General features: G+C 39.6%; 1 protein-coding gene across 7 annotated transcripts in view; it reads left to right on the forward strand.

Moving 5' to 3' along the window:
* Odad2 (outer dynein arm docking complex subunit 2) overlaps window positions 1–22,310 on the forward strand; it is a 174,592-nt gene that overhangs the window by 105,345 nt on the left and 46,937 nt on the right. For all 7 annotated transcript variants that reach the window (XM_087206972.1, XM_087206970.1, XM_087206971.1 and 4 more), the window contains one exon: window positions 21,157–21,345. In XM_087206972.1, coding sequence (XP_087063098.1) covers window positions 21,157–21,345 — 189 coding nt within the window. The remainder of the gene's footprint in view (window positions 1–21,156; window positions 21,346–22,310) is intronic.

The raw sequence follows: 22,310 nt of genomic DNA on the forward strand, positions 1-22,310 counted from the left end.
TTATCCATCTATTAATACCTTAGAAATTACAGAAGTCTAAATTAATCTCTTAGTGATTTTTCAGCTCATCCTCCAGCTGCCTAAGTGGCTCTGAAGCTTATTATTTTGATCTTATCAGAAACTGAAGCTGTATACCATGCCTGTAATCCCAGCACTCTGGGAGGCTGAGTCAGGAGTATTGGAAGTTGAATTGGTGAGAGTTGGGTCACCTGTGGCTCCACACGCTTTGTAGGTGAATTCAGATCTTTCCTCCAGCAAGTCCTGGGACCAAATACAAAGAGTTTGCCAGATCTCCGAGTTGCAGGATCTCAAAGCCTTGAGGCCTTGGGGCTACTAGACCTTGCGAATACTTTCTTGTGAGACCGCCATCATCAGGGAACTTTGAGAACACAGGGTGAAGAGACTTGGAGCTTGTGAAAGTGACCATCCAGGAGAACTGACTGGGGCATAGCAGGACCACAGGACAGGGCATGGGACAGTGGGGACCGAGGGACTGCACACTACAACATGGGACCTCAGGGCTGTAAGACTGAGAGATCGGAATCTGGGTGACTGGCTTGCAGAAAGTCTCCCTGTCTCACCCGCTCAGTGTCTGGTCACAGGGTCTTCTCCATCCCCATCTCTCTAAGTAGACAGATTCCTACAAGGAACAGCCACAGGCTGCCTTTAGTGGTAACGTTTCTCTACTTCCTTTCTTGAGCTTGGAAGCCCCTTTTGTACCCCTGATTTCAGGAAGTGAATGAGATCGGGGCTCCCTATCTGGAATACTCTTATTTTAGTCTCCTGTAAAATATGAACTAAGAACTCTGGAGGCGCTGACTCGTCAGGGATTCATTGAACTTCTTGGATTTGTACTCTCATGTCTTTCCTTAAATTTGGAACATTTTCAGCCATTAATTCCTCAAAGAATCTCTCTTTCTGATGTTCCTTTATTCTCCTTAGACTCAATAATTTCAGGTGACATTAATCATATTTACTGATTCTTTTTTCTGCTTATTTGAGTCTGCTATTATAGAAATTTCTTGAGGGGGGTTGTTTCTTTGAGATAAGATCTCTGTATGTATTTTATGCTGGCTTTGAACTTGTGGCGATCCTCTTGCCTCAGCCACTGAGTGCTGGGATTATAGGTACGTGCCACCGTTCTCAGCTTGTTCCAGTTTTTGTGTGTATAAAAACTTTCTGCCTCTTTGTTGACATTCCCATGTTGTTACTGGGTCATGTTCCTGATTTCCATTAAGCCCTTTGTCTTTCCTGTTAGCTCTTTGAGTGTACCTAAAACAGATGTTTTAAGGTCTTTGTCCAGTACATCTGACGCATTTAGTTCTTCAGAAATGGTTTCTGGTGATTGATGGATGGTTGTTAGGTGAGCTGTACCTTCTTGTTTCTTGGTCTTTATATCTTTGTTGAAAGCTGGGCATTGTATAAACACCCACCTCTCCCAGTTTGGAAGACTCTCGCAGGCTCCTTGAGCCTGGGGATCAGCCTGGAATGAAGGCATAAGGTCATTTCTGGGCATAAGTCATACCTGAGCCTCTGTCTGTGCTTTTTTATTTTTTTTTTCTTTAAATTCTTTTATTGGTACATTTTAGGTGTACAATACATTTACATTTCTCATTGGGTGCTTGTACCATTACAAGATGCATCTTGGTTCTTATTTTTTCCCCATTCCTAGCCCTCCCTTCACCCCCTCCACCCTCCCCTATTTATAAAGGCTTTGTTTCCATGTTTTCGCATTTCTCATCATTTTTCCTTTCCCTTCTTTCCTTTCCCCTGCCCCTCCCACTTCTCCTACTCCTTTGGACCTTTTCTTCCTATTTTGCATTATCAATTACTCACTTTAATCATTGGTACATTTTAGGTATACAATATAATGATATTCATCATTGGAAATCTGCACCTTTACATAATCTATCTTGGTTGTTATTTTTCCCCCTTCCCCTGCCCTCCCTTCAACCTCTCCATCCCTTCCTTATCTACAAAGACTTTGTTTCCATTTTTTCATTTTCTCATATTAATTCCATTCCCTTCTTTCCTTTCCCCTACCCCTGCCACTTCCCCTTCCCCTTTGCCCCTTTTCTTCCTATTTCACATTATCTATTATACCTTTTAGGCCTTATTTACACTTTCAGTTTCTCATACTAGAGAAACTATTCAGTATTTACACATGTGTGTCCTATTTATTTCACTTGAGAGTATCACCTCAATGTGCATCCATTTAGCAATAAATGTCTCTATTTTCTCATTTTTGATGGCTGAGTAGTACTCCATTTTATTTTTGAAAAATACATTTTCTTTATCCAGTCTCCAGTTGATGGGTATTTGGGTTGCTTCCAAGTTTTAGCTATTACAAATTGGGCTGATATGAACATGGGTCCACATATATCACTGTGGTATGATTGTTTTAATTCTTTGGGAAGATTCCCAGCAGTGGAATAGCTGGGTCAAATGGGACTTCCAGTCCTAGTTCTTTGAGGTATCTCCATACTGATTTCCACAGTGGTTGCACCAGTCTACACTCCCACCAGCAGTGGAGCAGGGTTCCTCCTTCCCACAGCCCCGTCAGCATTTGTTATTGGTTGATTTGATGATAGGAGCCATCCTTTCTGGGGTAAGGTGGAATCTCAGTGTTGTTTTCATGTGCATCTCTCAAATTACCAGTGATGTTGAACATTTTTTAATATGCTTATTTGCTATTTCTACTTCTTTGAGAAAAGTCTATTCATTTCAGATGCCCATTTTCGGACTGGGAAATTTGGGAAGTCTGATCTTTTTAAGTTCTTTATAGATTCGAGATAGTAGGCCTTTGAGGAACAGCAGATGATTATTTTTTCTCACCTTGTGGTTTGTCTCTTCACATTGCTGGTGGTTTCTCTTGCTGTGCAGAAGCTTTTTAGTAAGAAGAGATCCCACTTGTTGATTGTGCTAGTTCACGGGCAACTGAGGTTTTGTTCATAAAATCTTTTCCTATACCAATGTCTTCAAGAGTTCTACCTAACCTCTGTTCCAGCTAAATCCACGTTTCTATTTTAATATTTAGATCTTTAATCCATTTCAATGTTAATTTAGTGCATGGTGAAAGATATAGGTCTAGTTTTAATCTTTGGCAAGTTGCAACCCAATTTTGCCAGCACCATTTATTAAAGAGGCTATCTTTCCTCCAGTGAGGGTGTTTGGCTCCTTTATCGAAGATGAGATGGCTGAGTGTATCTGGAGTTGTTTCTGCATCTTCTAATGTGTTCCACTGGTCCTCAGGTCTGTTTCTTTGCCAGTACCATGCTGTTTTATATCAGTAGCTTTGTAGTATAGTTTCAAGTTGGGGATTGTGATGTCTCCTGCCATGTCTCTGTTACTTACAATTGCTTTTGCTATTCTGGGTCTCTTCTTGTTCCAAATAAATTATTGGATTGTTTTCTCATGGTCCATGAAGTATGCTGCTGGGATTTCAGTTGGGATTGCATTGAATCTATATAGCAGTTTTGGAAGTATGGCCATTTTCAGTATGTTGATTCTTCCTACCCAGGAGCAAGGGATGTCTTTCCATTTTCTGATATCATCTTCAATCTCTCTTTTCAGAGTGCTATAGTTTTGAGGGAAAACGTCTTTGATTTCTTGCATTAGGTTGATTCCTAGGTATTTCAGTTTTTTGGATGCTATTGTAAAAGGAATTGTTTGCCTTATTTCTCTCTCAGTGAGTCTGTTGTTCGTGTAGAGGAAAGCTATTGATTTTTGTGTGTTGACCTTGTAACCAGCTACTCTACTGAGTTTGCTTATTAAGTCTGTAAGACTTTTGGTGGCATTCTTGGGGTCTTCTATATAGAGTATCATGTCATCTGCAAATAATGACAATTTGACTTCTTCATTTCCTATCTTTATTCCTTTTATTTCTTTCTCTTGTCTAACTGCTGTGGCTAATGTTTCCAGAACTCTATTGAACAAGAGTGGTGATAGTGGACATCCTTGTCTTGTTCCTGATTTGAGTGTGAAGGATTTCAGTTTTTGACCATTTAGTATGATATTGGCTGTTGGTTTTTCATAGATGGCTTCTATCAGTTTGAGGTAGAGGCCATCTATTCCAATGTTTTGTAGGGTTTTTATCATAAATGCATGTTGGATTTTGTCAAATGCTTTTTCTGTGTCTATGGAGATAATCATATGGTTTTTGTCCTTGGCTCTATTGATATAATGTGTTACATTGATTGATTTGTGTATGTTGAACCATCCCTGGATACCTGGGATGAATCCCACTTGGTCAGGGTGTGTGTATGATCTTCTTGATGATCTTCTGCATTCTATTTGCCAGTATCTTATTAAGGATTTTTGCATCTTATGTTCATTAGTGAGATTAGCCCATAGCTCTCTTTTTTGGTTGGGTCTTTCTCTGCTTTGGGGATCAAGGTGATGCTTGTTTCCAGGAATGAATTTGGGAGTATTGCTTCCCTTTCAATTTCATTGAAGAGTTTAAACAGTAGTGGCAGTAGTTTTTCTCTAAATGTCTTGTAGAATTTAGCAGTGAAGCCATCAGGATGTGGGCTTTTCTTAGTTGGTAAGTTTTTAATTACGTTTTCAGTTTCATTGGTTGATATTGGGTTGTTTAGAATTTGTAGGTCTTCGTTCAACTTTGGTAATTCATATGTATCTAGGAATCTGTCCATTTCTTCTGTGTTTTCCATCTTATTGGTGTATAGGTTCTGGAAGTAGGTATTGATGATCCTCTGGATTTCTGCTAGGTCTGTTGTAATTTCACCCTTTTCATTCCTAATTGCATGGTTTTGGGCCTTTTCTTTCCTTTTTCTGTTAAGGTTGGGTAAGGGTTTGTCAATTTTGATTCTTTCGAAGAACCAACTCTTGGCTTCATTGATTTTTTTGTATCATTCTCTTAGTCTCCATTGCATTGATTTCTCCTCTGATCTTTATAATTTCCTCCCTTGTATGAGCTTTGGGTTTGTCCTGCTCTTCTTTTTCTAGAAGGTTGAGGTTCAGCTTCAGGTTGTTTAATTGGGTTCGTTTTGTTTTCCTAATAGGAGTATTCACTGCTCTGAATTTCCCTCGTAAGATTGCTTTCATTGTGTCCCATAGATTCCAATATGTTGTATTGTCATTGTCATTTAATTGAAGCAACTGTCTGATATCTTCTTTAATTTCTTCTGTGACCCATTGGTTATTCAGAAGTGTGTTGTTCAATTTCCATGTGTTTATGAAGTTTTTGTAATTTCTTTTGCTATAGATCTCCAATTTCATCGCACTATGGTCTGATGATATAAAGGGATAACTTTAATTCCTTTGCACTTACTTAAACATGTTCTATGAGCGAATATGTGGTCTATTTTGGAGAAAGACCCGTGTGCAGCTGAGAAGAGTGTGTATTCTGATTTTGTGGAGTGGAACACTCTGTAAATTTCTGTTAAGTTCATGTGTTTAAGAGTTTGATTGAGTTCTAGTATTTTGTTGTTTATTTTTTGTCTAGTTGACCTATCTATTTGTGACAGTGGGGTGTTGAGGTCCCCACTACAATTGTATTAGTGCATATATCACTTTTCATGTCCGTTAGTATTTGTTTTATATAGTTGGGTGCACTAGTGATTGTTGCATATATGTTTATGATTGTCATCTCTTCCTCTTGGATTGTTCCTTTACAAGGATGTAATGTCCTTCTTTGTCTCTCTTAATGAGTGTTGGTTTGAAATCCACTTGATCTGTAAAGAGAATAGCTACTCCTGCTTTTTTTCGGGTTCCCATCACATGGAGTATTGTTTTCCACCCTTTAACTTTCAGTCTGTGAGTTACATTTTGCATTAATTGTGTTTCTTGTATGCAGCATATTGTTGGATTTTGCTTCTTGATCCATTCTGCAAGTCTATTTCTTTTGATTGGTGAATTGAGACCATAACGTTGATGGTTGTAACTGATACATATTGACTTATCATTGTCATGGCTTTTTCTTTTTGTTGGATTCTGCCCCTTTACATTTAATTTCTTGTCAAGCTTGATGGGTTCGTTCTGCTGTGGTTCCTGGAGTTGTGGTCCTCATTGTCTTTTCCTAGGCTATTGTGTAAAATTCTTTGGAGTGCTGGTTTGGTATTCATGAAGTTCCTAAGGTGCTCTTTGTTATGAAAGTGTCTTATTTCTCCATCAATTTTGAAAGATAGTTTTGCAGGGTACATCAATCTGGGTTGGAGGTTGTTTTCCTTTGGGGCTTGGAATACATCACTCCAAACTCTTCTTGCCTTGAGGGTTTGCGTTGAGAAGCCTGCTGTGATTCTGATGGGCTTTCCTTTGTATGTGATTTGTTTCTTTTCTCTAAATGCTTGTAGAACTTTGTTCTTCTGTTGAGTTTCTGGAATCTTAACAATTATATGCCTATGTGTAGATTTTTTTTTGATCAAGGCTGTTTGGAGTCTTATATGCCTCACTTGTCTGTATGTCAAGCTCTTTTCCCCTACTTGGGAAGTTTTCTGCCATCACTTCTGTGAACAGTTTTTTCATATCATCTGCACTCTGCCCTGTTTCTTCTTTGACTCCAATCAGTCTTATGTTATTCTTCTTTGCATTGTCTAGCAGCTGCTGGATTGCTTTCTCCTGGTCCCTTACAATTTTGAAGCAATTTTTCTTTTCCTGGTCACTTATTGCAATCTTATCTTCTGTTTCTGAAATTCTGCCCTCACATTGACTCATTCTACTGTGTAGACTTTGATCTCCTGGAAATCTGTTTGCATCTGTTTTATGGATTCCATTTGTTTCCTATGTTAGGATTCCATCATATTCCTCAGCTCCTCTCTAGATTTATTAATCATGTCTTGTACTAGGAGCACAATCTCTGCTGTTATCTGAGAAATTATTTCTGATTTCATTTTTTCCAGTCCTCTTTTGTTCCCAGTTCAGGGAGTCCAGGTTGTTGAGTATCAGAGCGTTCCTTCTCATTTCCTTTTGGGGTTGCTGTAAGTGATCTGAAAGTCTGGTATTGAGACTTGTTTACGTGTGTTCTCATTTTGATGAGGGGCGCTGGTGCTGTTGGCTCTGGGAGCATTGGGACAGTGCCTCAGAAGTCCTTTCCTCTGGGCTGGGAGCAGCAGGACGACTGTCTATGCTTTTTAAAAAAAAGTCTTCATATGCATGGCAGCTTTGTAATGTCTCAGTTTCCCAGAGCCTCGTCACAGTGGCTCTTGGGGTGCTCTAGTGAATCCTCCTTCTGTGTTCTCTTGGCCTGAGGGTCTGTGAGTCCCTGTTCCCTGAAGTTTCCATGTGCCCAGTTTCCCTGCCTTCTGCTCCTCCTGCCATCTGAGACCCTGACTCTGCAACTGTGACCATTATATTTCAAATATTCTGTCTCTGTCTCTCCTGTTTTCCAGAACTGACATATGTTCATATTTGTATGAATTTTCTACTTTCTAGTTGTTATGCTTTCAACTACATTGAAGAAATTCAACTAAAAAACATCTAATTTCCTTTTTAAATAAAATGTAAATCTCCTTATTGATAGTCTCTATTTCCTGAGACATTGTTGTAAAAACAAAATTGTTTATGTATTGTTTCCTTTAGCTTCTTGAACATATTTATAATAGCTGATTGAAAGTCTTTGTCTAAGAAGTTGAACCACCCATAGGGTCAGATTTAATTGATACTGTTTTCCCAAGGGCATATTTTCCTCTTTTTTTTATATGCTTTTTAAAAACAATATTTTATATGATAAGATGTGAAGATAAGATCAGATTCTCCTCTTCCCAGCATTTGTGTTTATTGATCCTGCTGTCATTATTTGCAATTGCTTATTTGTATTGGCTCTTTCGCACTCATTCTGTAAGGTATATATTCTTTTTTTTTTGTTTATTAATTGGTACATTTTAGGTATACATATTCTTGATCATGTGTTGCCCAGAGGTCTCTCTTCTGTTAGCTCATTGATTAGCTAATGAGCTGACAGATTTTCTGAAATGTCTTGCACCACTGGACATCCTACCCTTGGTGAGGGACTTTGCATGTCAATGCACACATTCAACACTGCAGCAGTTTGCAGCTTTGTCTTAGACTGTACTTTTCCCACAAAGTGTCAAGATCAGCTAGAGGTGAGAGATTAGGGCCTTCTTAGTTCTTTTCTGAGCATCCACACAGTTCGTGCATGCATGTGCCATTTTAGATCTCCAGGAATACTCTGCAGTTCTTCAAGACCCTCTATGGACATCTCATTTCCAAGATTTTTCACTTAATTTTTGTGGCCAGCTTCCTGTTTGTCTCAAAGGATATCACCATGTTAAGCAGATTTCATGTTAAATAATTTCTAAGTTTAAAAAAAAATAATAAAAGCTATATGAAGATGTCTTCCTTCACTGAGTTCTTAGATCCAAGTAGAGATATGTTGTGTGAAAGACGCTTGTCCTAGAAGCTGTCACGAGGCTCAGATGGTGACCTGTCTTGGGAATGGGGGAGGTAGAAGGGCACCAAACACACTTTCCCCTCTGTGCTCGCAGGCTACTGCTTTTCATGGATGACATAATTGCTAGGATGCTACATTTCCAGAATGCTATGGGACTCACCATGGGGCCACCCAGTAGTTCTCAAACATTGGAATCACTCATAAATCTTTACACTGCCATCTCAGACTCACATATATTATGATCCTGTTGTTATTGGGTACAATTTGAGAGTCTTACTCTGTTTCTGCTGCTATAACAAAATACTTCACCGACTGGGCAATTCATAAAGAATAAAACTGTGTTTCTTATGGTTCGGGAGGCTGGGGTATCCAAGATCAAGACATTGGCATTGTGTCTAGCAAGGGCTGCTCTCTATTTCCAGGATGGCACAGTGTTGCTGCGTGTACACCTGGCAGAAGGCAGAAGAGCAAGGGAGCCTACCTCTGCTGGAAGCCTCTTTTAAAAAGGCCTTAAACCCACTCATTAGGGCACCACTGTCATCACGTGACTAGTTCCTAAGGGCCCCACCTCTTTTTTTTTTTTTTTATATTAAATTCTTTTATTGGTACATTGTAGGTATACAACACAATTACATTTCTCATTGGGAATTGTACCTTTATATAATGCATCTTGGTTCTTATTTTATCCCCGTTCCTAGCCCTCCCTTCACGCCCTCCACCCTTCCCTATTTATGAAGACTTTATTTCCATTTTTTCCATTTCTCATCATGTTTTCCTTTCCCTTCTTTCCTTTCCCCTGTGCCTCCCACTACCCCTACCCCTTTGGACCTTTTCTTCCTATTTTACATTATCGATTATTCATTCTAATCATTGGTACATTTTAGGTATACAATATAATGACATTCATCATTGGAAATTTGCACCTTTACATAGTCTCTCTTGGTTCTTATTTTTTCACCCTTGCCCAGCCCTCCCTATTTACAAAGATTTTGTTCCTATTTTTCCATTTTCTCATATTAATCCCATTCCCTTCTATCCTTTCCCCTAACCCTCCCACTTCCTTCCCCTTTGCCCTTTTTCTTCCTATTTCACATTACCTATTATACATTTAGTCCTTATTTACACTTTCAGTTTCTCACACCAGAGAAACTACTCGGTATTTATACATATGTGTGTCCTATGTATTTCACTTAAGAGTATTGCCTCAATGTGCATCCACTTAGCTATAAATGTCTCTAATTTCTCATTTTTTACGGCTGGGTAGTACTCCATTTTATAAAAAAACCACATTTTCTTTATCTAGTCTCCGGTTGATGGGCATTTGGGCTGTTTCCAAGTTTTAACTATTACAAACTGCGCTATGACATCGGTGACTAAGTTTCACCGTTTGAACTTTGGAGCCCAAACCATAGGATTTGACTTAGGAAGTTTCTAGAACTCTCCAGGTAATTCTTTTTTTAAAAAAAAAAAAATTCATTAAGTGTATTGGTGCAGTTTTGGTAAACAATATAATGACATTCATCATTAAGAATTTGTACCTTTACATGATGTATCTTGGTTCTTATTTTTTCCCCATTCCCCTGCCCTCCCCTCACCCCTTCCACCCTTCCTTATTTACAAAGACTTTGTTTCCATTTTTTCCTTTTCTCATATTTTTCCCTTTCCCTTCCTCAACCCCTCCCATTTCCCCTTCCCCTTCGGACCTTTTTTCCCTATTTCACATTATCAATTATACATTTAGTCCTTATTTATGCTTTCAGTTTCTCACACCAGAGAAACTATTCGGTGTTTACACATGTCCTATTTATTTCACTTAAGAGTATGGCCTCAATGTGCATCCATTTAGTTATAAATGTCTCCAGTTCCTCATGGTTTATGCCTGAGGAGCACTCCATTTTATTAAAAAAAAAAAAACCCACATCTTCCTTATCCAGTCATCAGTTGATGGGCAATTGAGCTGTTTCCAAGTTTTAGCTAATACAAACTGTGCCGCTATAAACATGGGTATGCTATATTGCTGTGGCATGATGCTTTTAATTCTATTGGGAAGATACCCAGCAGGGGAATAGCTGGGTCAAATGGTACCTCTAATCCTAGTTTTTGAGGTATCTCCACACTGATTTCCACAGTGGTTGTACCAGTCTACACTCCCACCAACAATGGAGAAGGGTTCCTTTCTCTCTACACCCCCACCAGCATTTGTTACTGGTTGATTTCTTGATAGCAGCCATTCTTTGTGGGGTGAGGTGGAATCTCAGCGTTGTTTTCATCTGCATCTCTCCAATGACCAGTGATGTTGAACATTTTTTCATATATTTACTTGCTGCCACTTCTTCTTTGTCTGAGAAGTGTCTGTCTGTTCATTTCAGATGCCCATTTTTTAATTGGGTTTTTAAATTTGGAGGGGTCTGGTTTTTATGAGTTCTTTATATATTCTAGATAGTAGTTCTTTGTCTGAGGAACAGCTGCTAAAATTTTTTTCCCACATTGTAGGTTGTCTCTTAGCTCTGTTGGTGGTTTCTCTTGCGGTGCAGAAACTTTTTAATAAGATGAGATCCCAGTTGTTGATTCTTTATGCTAGTTGCTGTGCTACTGAGGATTTGTTCATAAAGTCTTTTCCTATGCCAATGTCTTTGAGAGTTCTACCTAACTTATCTTCTAGGAAGTTTAGTGTTTCTGTTTTAATGTTTACATCTTTGATCCACTTCGATCTTAGTTTAGTACATGTTGAAAGATATGGGTCTATTTTTAATCTTTGGCAGGTTTATATTCAGTTTTTCCACATCATTTATTAAAGAGGCTATCTTTTCTCCAGTGCAGGTGTTTAGCTCTTTTGTCAAAGGTAAGGTTCACCAGGTAATTCTAATGTGTAATAAAGTTTGGGAACTACTGTCTTAAAAACTATATTTTCTGCCTTCCTGAGGAATATTTTAGCATATCATTTATTGCATTAATTAAGTTGAACAGTTTTCATATAAAAGATAGAAACTTTTAGATGTAAATTTCACTTTGTGCACTGTATGTATTTCTAGGTAATACTTAGAAAAGCCACATGAGTTGGTTGAATATTCTTACCTTAGAACTTACAACTGGTCCCAAATATTAGAAAAGCATTCATGAAGATGCAGATTCATTACACTTAATATGTTATATTTCACGTTCATTATGAGTTAAGTAGACTCTTATTTGCCAAGTCGGTACACTAACCACATATTTATAGAAAAATGTGATGTAACAGATCCAAGAAGTGAACTTTTGGAAAATAATCTCTCCAAAAATTTGAAGACTCCGTGTTTTTGGAGTACAACATTCCATATTGTTAATTTTTTTTCTATCAGAAGTGTTTCAAGCATTGTTCTTAGACTGATCGATACAACTCACTCTTCAGAAGCAGCTGTCTGAATCTGAATGGAAATTTGCTTTATTTGTCTTAATCTGTGGGTTACAGAGTATAAGTGGAGAAAAATGGAGATATTGTATAGAATATTTAGAATACATATGCATATATAAAGTATATGCAAATATATATACACATGTAATTTATAAATAATAGCTATTTTATGATATGATGTGTTTGTTTAGCATCTTGTACTTAATAAAGTTCTTTCAAACGCATCATTGGTTAAGAATGTCATGTAAAAAAAAGAATGTCATGTAATTAACTCTGAAAGTCTGTAGATACATAATGGCGTCTCACAGTTAGACCCCCCTCATTAATGGAACATTGCATCTAAAGCAGAATAATTAATTGCAGGACCTGATAAAATGGAAAGACACAGTTGTCTGTGATATTTAAGAATATTATCTTGCATTAGGTTAGGGAAGTAGAAGAAAATCAGGATCATTTACTTTATACACTTTACTTTTGTGGCAACCAATTATATAAAACTACCCTCAAGGTGTAATGTACTTGTGCCATGTATGTATGAAGTTTAAAGACTGTATCATTTCTTTCACCTGAAACTGTATTCCTTCCAGTTCATAAGGAAGAGGGTAATAACTGATGTTCTAATTTTCATTTCTGAAAAGCCACAGTTCAGAGTGTAAGGTAATTCTGCTTTAGCAGTAATGACTTTTTTAAGCTGTAGAACTTGTTAACTACTGGGGACAGAACAAGGATCTGATTGTGATGGGGAGGCACAAACAAACTCTGTGTTCTCCCGAGCCCATATACGTTGTACTGAGAATTTTAAAAGGATTTAATTTATTGACCACACTTTGAGGACAAGATTTGGCTGTTCAGTTTGGGTTTCTCTGTTATACACTATTCTAATGTGACTGTAGGATTTTAAAATTTATTTGCAGCGTGCTATTTTTAAACATCTTTCAAATACTGTATTATGCATCATATGGTCTCTATGTGGGATAGAGCAGTGCTTTTATAGCTCTTCTGGTTAAAAATTTTGTCTTAAGTCATGTTACACTTGCCTCGTGTGTGCCTTAAAGTTGTATTATGCATATCTCACCTCATCAGAAAACTGCCAGTTCTTTTTGCTGGAGGCAAGCGAAGGAATTTTATTCCCATTAATGTAATTGCTCTATGCCAAAATACCCAGTTTTCTGATTTGTTCATTAATCTGTAAATAATGTCTCAATATTTTCCTGGTAGCTGAATTTTAACCAAATGTCAATTTTTGTTATTTTATATTTTTCATCTTATTTATGACGGTGTTTTATATTCTCTTTTTCAATAACTATTTTTGTTTGCCTTAGGAGTAACATCATTAGTAACGTAACTTCATTAGTAACATAATCACTTCATCTCTTTTGGAATTAATCCCCAAAACCGTAAAGAATCTTTTGATTGTCCATGAACTAGACTGAGTCTGATAAATTTAATTGAGACTGCTTCCTAGGCCAAGCACAGAGTATATAGGGAAAAAAGAAGACAGAGGAAATTAAAAATCTTAATTTTTAGTTTTGTTGCTATTCATGAGCTTTGAGCCTTTGTGGTTATAAATGAGGATGTCAGGCATCCTAAAGGAACATTTTGTAAGGCTCATATGAAATACTGTAAATGGAAGTCCTTCGTAAACTGCCAAAAATTAGGCACTCATTGTTGCTGTTCTTCTTATTATTATTTTCCTGTTGTAGATGCACATTTGAATTGTGTGTAACCACTATTGTACCAGTGGTGAAACTGGCCAAGACCAGTCTTCAGACATGTGAGGAGGTGGAAAATACGCTGACTATGCCCGGTCCTTTAGCATTAGTGCAAGACAGTTTTGGCAGGGGGATTACTGTTTCCATCCTCAAATGTACTGTCACCCTTTCCATAGAAACTATGCAAGGCAAGACGTCATATGTTTAAAATCTTCAGAACAAAAATTAGAAAAGAAAAAGAAAGAAATCTCACCTTCAAAACAAATAAACAAACTGTAGAGGGCCCCAGAGCTTTGGAGTTTGACGTTTCCTTGTCCCGTAGATGGTAAATGTTACAAGACCTTGGTGAGCGAGGTCCATGATCTCACCAAGACGTTTGGCTCCCTGTGTCTCATACCATACACCTTAGGAAGTTCTTGGATTCGGGGCAGATGTGATCACTTCTGTCGCTTTTCCCGGGACAGTGGCTTCCTGTCTACTGATAACACAGTAAGAGAATCGGGAAGTCAGGAGGCTCCGCGGGCGTTGTCTGCAGAGGCACAGGGCTGCTTTGGCATTTGGCTAGTTGGACTGATCTCATCCATGTATGATTCCATTGTACGGAGCTAATCGGCTTCTTTTTGGTGTTTGTGACTATGGTCGAGTATCTTAAAGTTACAGCCTTCTTTTTCTCTTTCTTCTTGCATAATTCAACAAACATTCATTGCCTTTTCCCTGAGTGACAGACAGGGTCCTGTATCCCAAGGGAGAATGAAAGGACAGCCAGGTGTCTGTTGTTGAAGAGCTCACAAATGCATGGGGATTTTAGTCACTGTGCTCACTGCTGGGCCAGAATACCTGACACCTGCAGCTTAGAGGAGAAGTTAATCTGTGATTGCATTTTAGAGGTTTCGGTTCATGTTCAGCAGGCTCAAACATAGAAACCATGTGGCAGAAGGGACTGGGTGGAGGAGAGCTGCTCACCTCATGGTGGCCAGGAAGCAGAGCGAGAAGGCAGGAGACAGGGAGGGAGATGGACCCCTCCAGTTCATACGCACAGTGACTGTCTTATTCTCACCAATCCCCACTGCCTAACATCACCATTAGCTATAGCACCCTCGTAATTCAGTCCCTGTTCAAACGCCCCATCTATGGGCGCATGAGGCTTTGGGGGATGCTAGATATCAACCATAACAGTGGGGGAAGGACCCAAGAGAAAACCATGCAATAGAATGAACAAAAAGCTACAGATGCCTTTGGCTGTAAATGTCCAAATCAGATTTTAGGGTTAGTTGATTCAGCAATTCAGCAATCTCATAAAGGACCCAGGCTATTTTCCTCTTTCTCTTTGCCATTTTTGATGGGACCTGTGAAGATTCCTTCTTATAAACAGGAAAACTTTCCCAAAAGATTTCAAGACACCTCAGTCGCTATAATTGGACCTTTAACCAGTCAGCAACTGGAATTGGACGTCCCTAGAGGCCTGGGCTGGTGTAGGTTGTCCTTGGGGCATAGAGGCAGGCTCTGCTGCTGCGGTGTATGTGAGGTGGACACGGAAACAAAATCAAGGCCCTGCAGGCTGAGGAGAACAGGGAAATTTTGGACAAGACCAATCTTCAAGAATATGGAGGGGATGGAGTGACAACACTGAGAAGAGAAATGAGACATAATTCTGAAGGACATGGCCCCAGTCAGAGTGGCTATTAACAAAAAGACAATAAAATAAAATAAAATGAAATAAATGCTGGTGAGGACACAGAGAGGAACTCTTCTACACCATTAGTGGGATGTAAATTAGTAGAGTCATTATTGGAGTTCCTCAAAAAAATTAAAGTAGATCTACCATAGGATGGCCCTGTCCCACTTCTGGGTATATATCCAAAAGAAGTGAGGTCAGCATACCAAAGATACACTTGCAACCCCATATTTGTTGCTGCCTATTTATAACGGCTAAGATATGGAGTCAGCCTAGATGCCTATCAGCTGGTGAATGTAGAGAAAATGCAGTAGATATGTACAGTGGAGAATTTAACGGTCAAAAACAAGATCCTGTCGTTTGCATCAAGGTGGATGGAACTGGGGTGCCACTCAGTGAAATGAGCCAGACACATAAAGACAAGCACTTATATTTGGAAGCTTAAAAACAGTCAATCTGAATGTAGAAAGTGATTGGGTCAGGAAGAGTTGGGGGCGTGGATAAAGGAGGCTGGAGTTGATCAGAGTGTGCTGTCTGCATATGTTGAAATGTCTCTCTGTGCCCCATTAATACGAATAATTAATACATGTTGATCAACTATGAAGTACAAAAATACAACAAAACATAACAACAACAACAAAACCCAAATCCACAGCCTTTTTGGAGGCCCGACATTCATTCTCAAGGCAGACTCCTCAGGCAGGTCTCGTGTCAACACTATTTTCCTAAACCTGCCCACGTAGCCACAGTTTTAGGATTTAAAGCTCAGGGGCCTGATATTCGACCTTGGCCCATACTTTATTTCCTTGTTGTAGCATAGATATGTTATTTTCTTTCCTTCCTCATAAAACATTGCTTTGGAAAAGCCTAATGATATTTCATTCTTCACATAAGAAATGACTTGCTTTTTGTTGCTTGGATGACAAAATAATTTTTGAAAAATTAAAGCTCACCAAGTGCACTGGGATGCTCCTTTGTTTTATTCCATTCTGGGTCAGTTTTCCCCGGTGTTTAAGGCAGCTTTACAGTATACTCTCAGGTTTTATTTATTCTAGAGAGAATTTCTTCAAATTACAGTTTTTAAATTTGCTCCGTTGTATTGTTTTGTTTTCTCTGTCAGGGACTCTTACTCACATGTGTTCGATCTTCTCTACTCATTTGTTCTCTTGAATTTTTTGTTAATTCATTTCCCATGATTCTGCATTTTTCATGTCTTCTATTTATTTAAAGAGATTATCCATTGTGTGTATTCATTCCTGTGTTCCTTTTTGTTTACTCTTCCTTTCCAAAATGAATTTTTCTCTCATTTCTAATTCCTTGTGGATGTCTTTCACTTCTTCTTAAAAGTTATTTTATTTATTCATCATCTAACTTATGAACTTTTATAATTCTAACTTTTTTTTCATTGTTGTTGCATTTTCTTTTAGTTCATTTAAAAGCGTTCTTGGGAGTGGGGCAGCTCAGCTCAGTGGGTTCCATCCACAACACCGAAAAATAAGATAAAAATAAAAATGCTACATTACCATTTTTGTCTGTTTTGTAGGCACATCTTCCCTGTGCTTTTATTATCCGTAAAGATGTTATTCTCTCTGTTCTGTTTTTATCCCTTGTAATAACTCCATGTAGAAATTGATTATCCTTTCTTATAGTGCTCATTTTTAGCAGAAATGAGCTTTCCTGCCTTTTTTAAAGAGAGAGCCGTGGTTAGGACAGCATCCCCAGCTTCATGGTTGTCACGCTCTGCTTTCGTGGTGCTGCAGAGTATATCCTTCCCCTCTCTCACCTCCTGTCTTCTTACCTGGACTTTCGTATTCCTTCATTCCTCTCTCCCTGCCTTGTCAGTTTGGCTGCAACTCTCAGTCACTATCCTGGGTGCAGGGCTTTGTCCTAGGAGGGGCTTCAGTGCATGGCTTTGAGAATCCCCAGGGCTCCACACTGTCTGACCCACTCACTGGGGCAGGAAACCCACTCCCAGCTCTGCTGCGCTCCCAGGGTTTTCCCAAGGTGAGAGCTGACTGGCAATTTGGGGTTCCCTGGTGCGGGGACGTTGGCAGGTCCCTCTGCCTCCCTCACAGTGTGTAGTTCGCCCTGGTCTGCTTTGTCCATGTGGATACTTTCTCCCCTATAGTACTGTTGTAAATATGTTTCTTGTGTTTTTGCCTTGCTGTACTAGTTGCTCAGTTTTCATAAAGAGATTCAAAAACTTTGCCGTATCATTTTTCCAGAATTCCTTCTTAAGAAAAAATATTATTCTGTAATTTTGTAGTTGACAAATGAATTAGATTGAAACATTCGGCATCACTTAGGGAAGGCAAGCTTTAGGGCAGAGTTTTTTAAGTTCCCTGAAACTTTGAGAAAAAGCATTGATTTTGTTTTGGAACTGACAGGTGCACAACTTCGCTTTGTCCAGTATGTGGTAAGGATGCACACAGTGGCAACATGGCTAAAATATGTGTGATAAAGTACCAATGTAGAACACACTTCCACATATAATTTATTTTGTATTACCTAAAAAGCTTTGCTGCAGAAATTTAGAATAATAACAAGCCTTTCTGATGCATCAGAATTTGAAAGTATGACCTTACAGAAATTGTACTTAAATTTGGCATTGAGAACGAGGCCACCAGCATTGCTCACATCCATCCTCATAGCAGTGTGCTTTGTAGAAGTCTACTTGGCCCTTACACTTTGGGAGAACCTGGCTCCGGTCCTGCCTGCAGTGTTTAGTAGATCAGTTTGCTTTGTTATGCTGCGGTCTCCACTTCTTGTTAGAGTTGGGAGTTTGCAGTCAAATGCAATGAATGTCATTTGAATGTGTACTAACTGCTAGGAACTGGCATGGTTACTGGGGATACAGTAATGGACAAGTCAGAAAAAGTCCCTGTCTCCTAGAACTTACGGTGCAAAGTGCTGCAGTATAGAAGTACCAGGTATTATTGGAGGAAGCACTTAACCTACACCTGCAGCTCAGGAAAGACTTCCTGAAGAAAATGGTGCCTGAGTTGGCAGCTGGGGATGAGTAGGAATTCCCAAGCCGAGAGGAAGCTAGAGAAAGCAGGGTGTGCAAAGCCACGGAGACACATCCGAGCAGCATGTTTGAGTACATGAAGCTTGAAGGATCAGTGTACAAAGCAGTGTTTCCAACGTTGGCTGAAGTTGAGTCACCAGGAGAGCTTTTAATATCCACCTTGTTATAAGCCCCAGCCCAAACTTAATGAGTTCCATTCTCAGGAAATGAGTTCCAGGATTCTATTTGTTAGTTCCCATGGGGAGCCTCTCAGTTAAGGAGTATGTAGGGGAGGGAAATCAAGGTGAGAAAGGTGAGGCCAGAGAGGCAAGCTAGGGCAGTATGAGGGCTTGTGAACCATGTTTGAAGCTTGTATTTTATCCTAAGGGCAGGGAACACTATGGAAGAACTTAGGGGGCATGGGGATGAGATGATCAAATTAATGATTTATAAAGATCACTAAGTTGTAGAAAACATGCCTCCTGCCTTTACCAAGGGCTACAGTCTGATTTATAAGATTCAACATCTGTGAACCTCAGTTTTGAAATCTAAAATGGAAATAATGATACCTCCTTTGCGTGGTTGTGAAGCTTAACTGAGAAGGATCTGTGGAAGTTGTAGGCCACAGTTATGTTAGTTTCTTTTATTTAAGAAAGTCTTGGAGCCATATGATTGGTGGACACTGTGTGCACCCCATCAACAACTTCCGAGGAAGTGAGCATTTTTTTTCAACCTTCTGTTTTCAGGATTCTGTGTGGAATTCTTTTCCTCTGTCCACACCCAGGACACCGGGACACTGCCCACCTTATCATGCTCCCTACTCTTTCAGACTCAGTGCTTGTGGCTTATAATCTTTGGGCCATTATCTTCCAAATCTGTGTCTCCAACCTGGTTTTCTTTCCTGAGCTCCAAACCCACACATCTATTTGAGACCTAGATATCTTCACTTAAATGTTTATGGGCACTTCATTCCAATTTGGTCTTCTCATACCAAATACCACCTTTTCTCAGCCCAAGAGAATAAAATAAAACAAAATTCTGCTTTTCCAACATGGGCAAAGCCAGCCTGGAAACACAGGAATCATGTTGAACCACTACTTGTTGCTGGGCATGGTGGCACTCATGTGTAATCCCAGCACTCTGGGAGGCTGAGGGAAGAGGACTGTCAACTCAAGCCCAGCGTGAGCAAAGTGGCAAATTAGTATGACTCTGCCTCAAAATAAACAATAAAAAAGACTGGGAATGGATCTCAGAGTGAAAGCTCTGGGTTCAGTCTCCTATACAACACACACATGCATGCGCGTGCGCACACGCACATGCACAAGTTACTCCTTGTCATCTTCCCCCATGAATCCTCCCAGGGCACACCCTTCTCTCAGACCTTGGCCATTCTCCCTCCACAGCATTGCCCACTCTTATCTGGACACCTGAAGGAGCCTCAGATTCCCCCACGCAGTTCTTTGTCCCAGTCATCGGTCTGTACCCAAAATCCTGTGTACAAAATTGATGAAATAAACCTTCCTCCCATACTTATACCTTTTCTGTGGCCTTCAAAACTCTTAAATGAACTCCAAACTCTACCAAGCCTTTAAAAAAATTTGCCACTTCCTTTTGTTCAGTATGTTTGTGAGACCTAATGAACACATTCATTGTGGGGAGTTGGTACGCACACGTATCATGTCAGTTGTTTTCCTCCCTTCCTCCCCTTCTCCTCCTATCTCACATCCCCTTCTGGTCATGATCTTACCTAATATGTCTCATTTTTCCCAAGCTCCCTTTGTTATTCTATGTTAAGCCACCTTCAGTCTCACTCCCAAACCTGTTCTGCGATGATCTGTCACAGGATGCTCCTCTTCCCCCTGGACAGCTCCTCGCCCTGGGGCTTTGGCGGACCCGTCCTCTTGGGGAAGCAGTCCCTGAATCTTAGAGGAGCTGAAATCCCCTAGCATTTATCTGTAGTGTTTTCACCCCCTCCCACAATTTCTCCATGCCCACCTCCCCACCAGCTGTACCCAACATTATGGCCAAAGAATAGACATTGTCAAGCCTCCTTAGGCTGCAGCTTTTTTGTAACCCCCAAGTCAATACTGTACTGACGGCTGATTTCAGTCATTCTTAGGCACACATACCAAGGGGATGAGTGAGTCGTCTAATGCGCTTGCTCTCAGACGAGGTAGAGAAGTGAATGCAGTGCTCTGCCTCCTTCGGCTCTCAGCTGTAAACAAGTGGCCGTTGGACAGACTGTGCAGAGCTGCAGTTTTCAGTTTTGTGCTTAAAATAGCCCTGGGCGTAGTGCTGAAGCGCTGCCTCCATGAGGCGTCCATGTGCTGCTGATGCCAAGTCTTGTCGCCTGACTTCCAGTGCTGCTGGCAGTGAATTAAGAATATATGTGAAATAAGGTGTCTTCGAACAGAAACACGTAACACAAGGTCATATATAGATCACTTGACAACAGTAGAGTGCCTAGAGGCTTGCAAAATGCAACTCTGCATTTCTCATAAAAGCAGTGGTTCAGTTATTGACTAAATGGGTGTTTGTGGTGACTTTGTAAAAAGAAACTACTGCAAATGCTAAGAGCCAACTGTATGGTATTAACCTCTATATCCTCAGTATCTTGCACAGTGGCTGCCACATAATAGCTGTTCAAACTGAACTTGGTGTGTATGTTGTGTGTCTACATCTATATTTATATGTACACATGTGTAGAGATATATTCCTACTATAAACATCACGTATACATACATGAAGTGATATACAATGTAGAAATATGTAAAACTGAATTTACCTTTCATCCCAAAGGTACACCTCATAGCCTTATTGTTCCTTTCTGCTTTGGGTAAAAGAGCTCTGGTCCTTTTCAGGGTCTTGCTAAGTTGCCTAGGAGGGGCTTGATCTTGTAATCCTCCTGCCTCAGCCTCCAGAAGTGCTGGGGCTGCAGTCACGTGGCCTTGTGCCATGCTTAGATATATTGTTGATACCAGCCTTACTTTTGTTTTTATGTAGGATGCTGGAGAAATGGTTCGTTCCTTTGTTGGTGGTTTGGAACTTGTTGTCAATTTATTGAAATCGGATAACAAGGAAGTTTTATCAAGTGTGTGTGCTGCTATTACCAATATAGCAAAAGACCAAGAAAACTTGGCTGTTATTACGGACCACGGAGTTGTACCTTTGCTGTCCAAGCTGGCAAATACAGTAAGTAACCTACCTTTGTATTTTAAGTGTGTATTGTTAGATCGTGCAGTAGTGGCAAAATAATGAGCTTGAAGTTCAGAGACCTGAATTCAAATTTAATCCCCATTGCTTAAGCAATATGAGATTTTCTTCAACTCATTTAATTTCTCTGAGACTAATAGACACAAAAGCATATCTTAAATTATAAAATGTGAGTGTGCAAGGTCCTTGTAAAATGGAGGCTGTTTTTTATTTGTTGCTGGCAGTCAAAGGGGTGGCAAATAGAAATGCTGTTAAGTAAGTGTTGACTATCATTTCACCGCCACCATCATTATTGTTAAGATAGTTGTTTCTGCCAACATTAGATGAGAATTGTGCCTTCCCCAGCTTAGCAAGCTTGGATCGGTGGCATTCTTGAGCTTGAAGTCTTTGGCAGTTGCTCTATTGTTTATCTAGAGCTGAGCCAGATAGAATAGGCAGCCTTGAACAATGACTTCACTGTGATCGTCCTATTTGAGCATGGCTCAGATTACCACTTGGAAGAAAAGTTGTAGAACAGAACTTTAAACACTGGAAGAGTATGAGCTCCTCAGAGGATGTACCAGACTCAGTTAAGGACCCCAGGTTGCTTTCTGATTCAAGAGAACAGTACACTTGATAAACAGAAAATCATCTTATTCCATTACACTACACCTCTAGGAGGTAATTACATACAAAAAGAGGGTGTAATCTGTATAATGAACTCAGGAAGAAAACAGAAGGTTCAATGCATGTCATTGTCTTCTGCCTCTTGGGAACAAGGGTTATGGTCAAGAAGTAGAAGTATTCCTAGGGTGAAGGAATGGAGTTATTCCACTTATCCCAGTTAAGTGAGTATTCTTGAAGAATATCCAGTAGTCTATAAATATTTTCATTACTAAGCAACTTGTTGATTTGTAAATTTTGTTGTGACTAGACTTGCTTAAAGCAAACTTTGAGCAAATGAC

The sequence above is a fragment of the Heterocephalus glaber genome, unplaced genomic scaffold, assembly GCF_053883595.1.
Source record: "Heterocephalus glaber isolate CG9 unplaced genomic scaffold, H.glaber_assembly_v1.0 deba00000738, whole genome shotgun sequence".
Lineage (NCBI taxonomy): Eukaryota > Metazoa > Chordata > Mammalia > Rodentia > Bathyergidae > Heterocephalus > Heterocephalus glaber.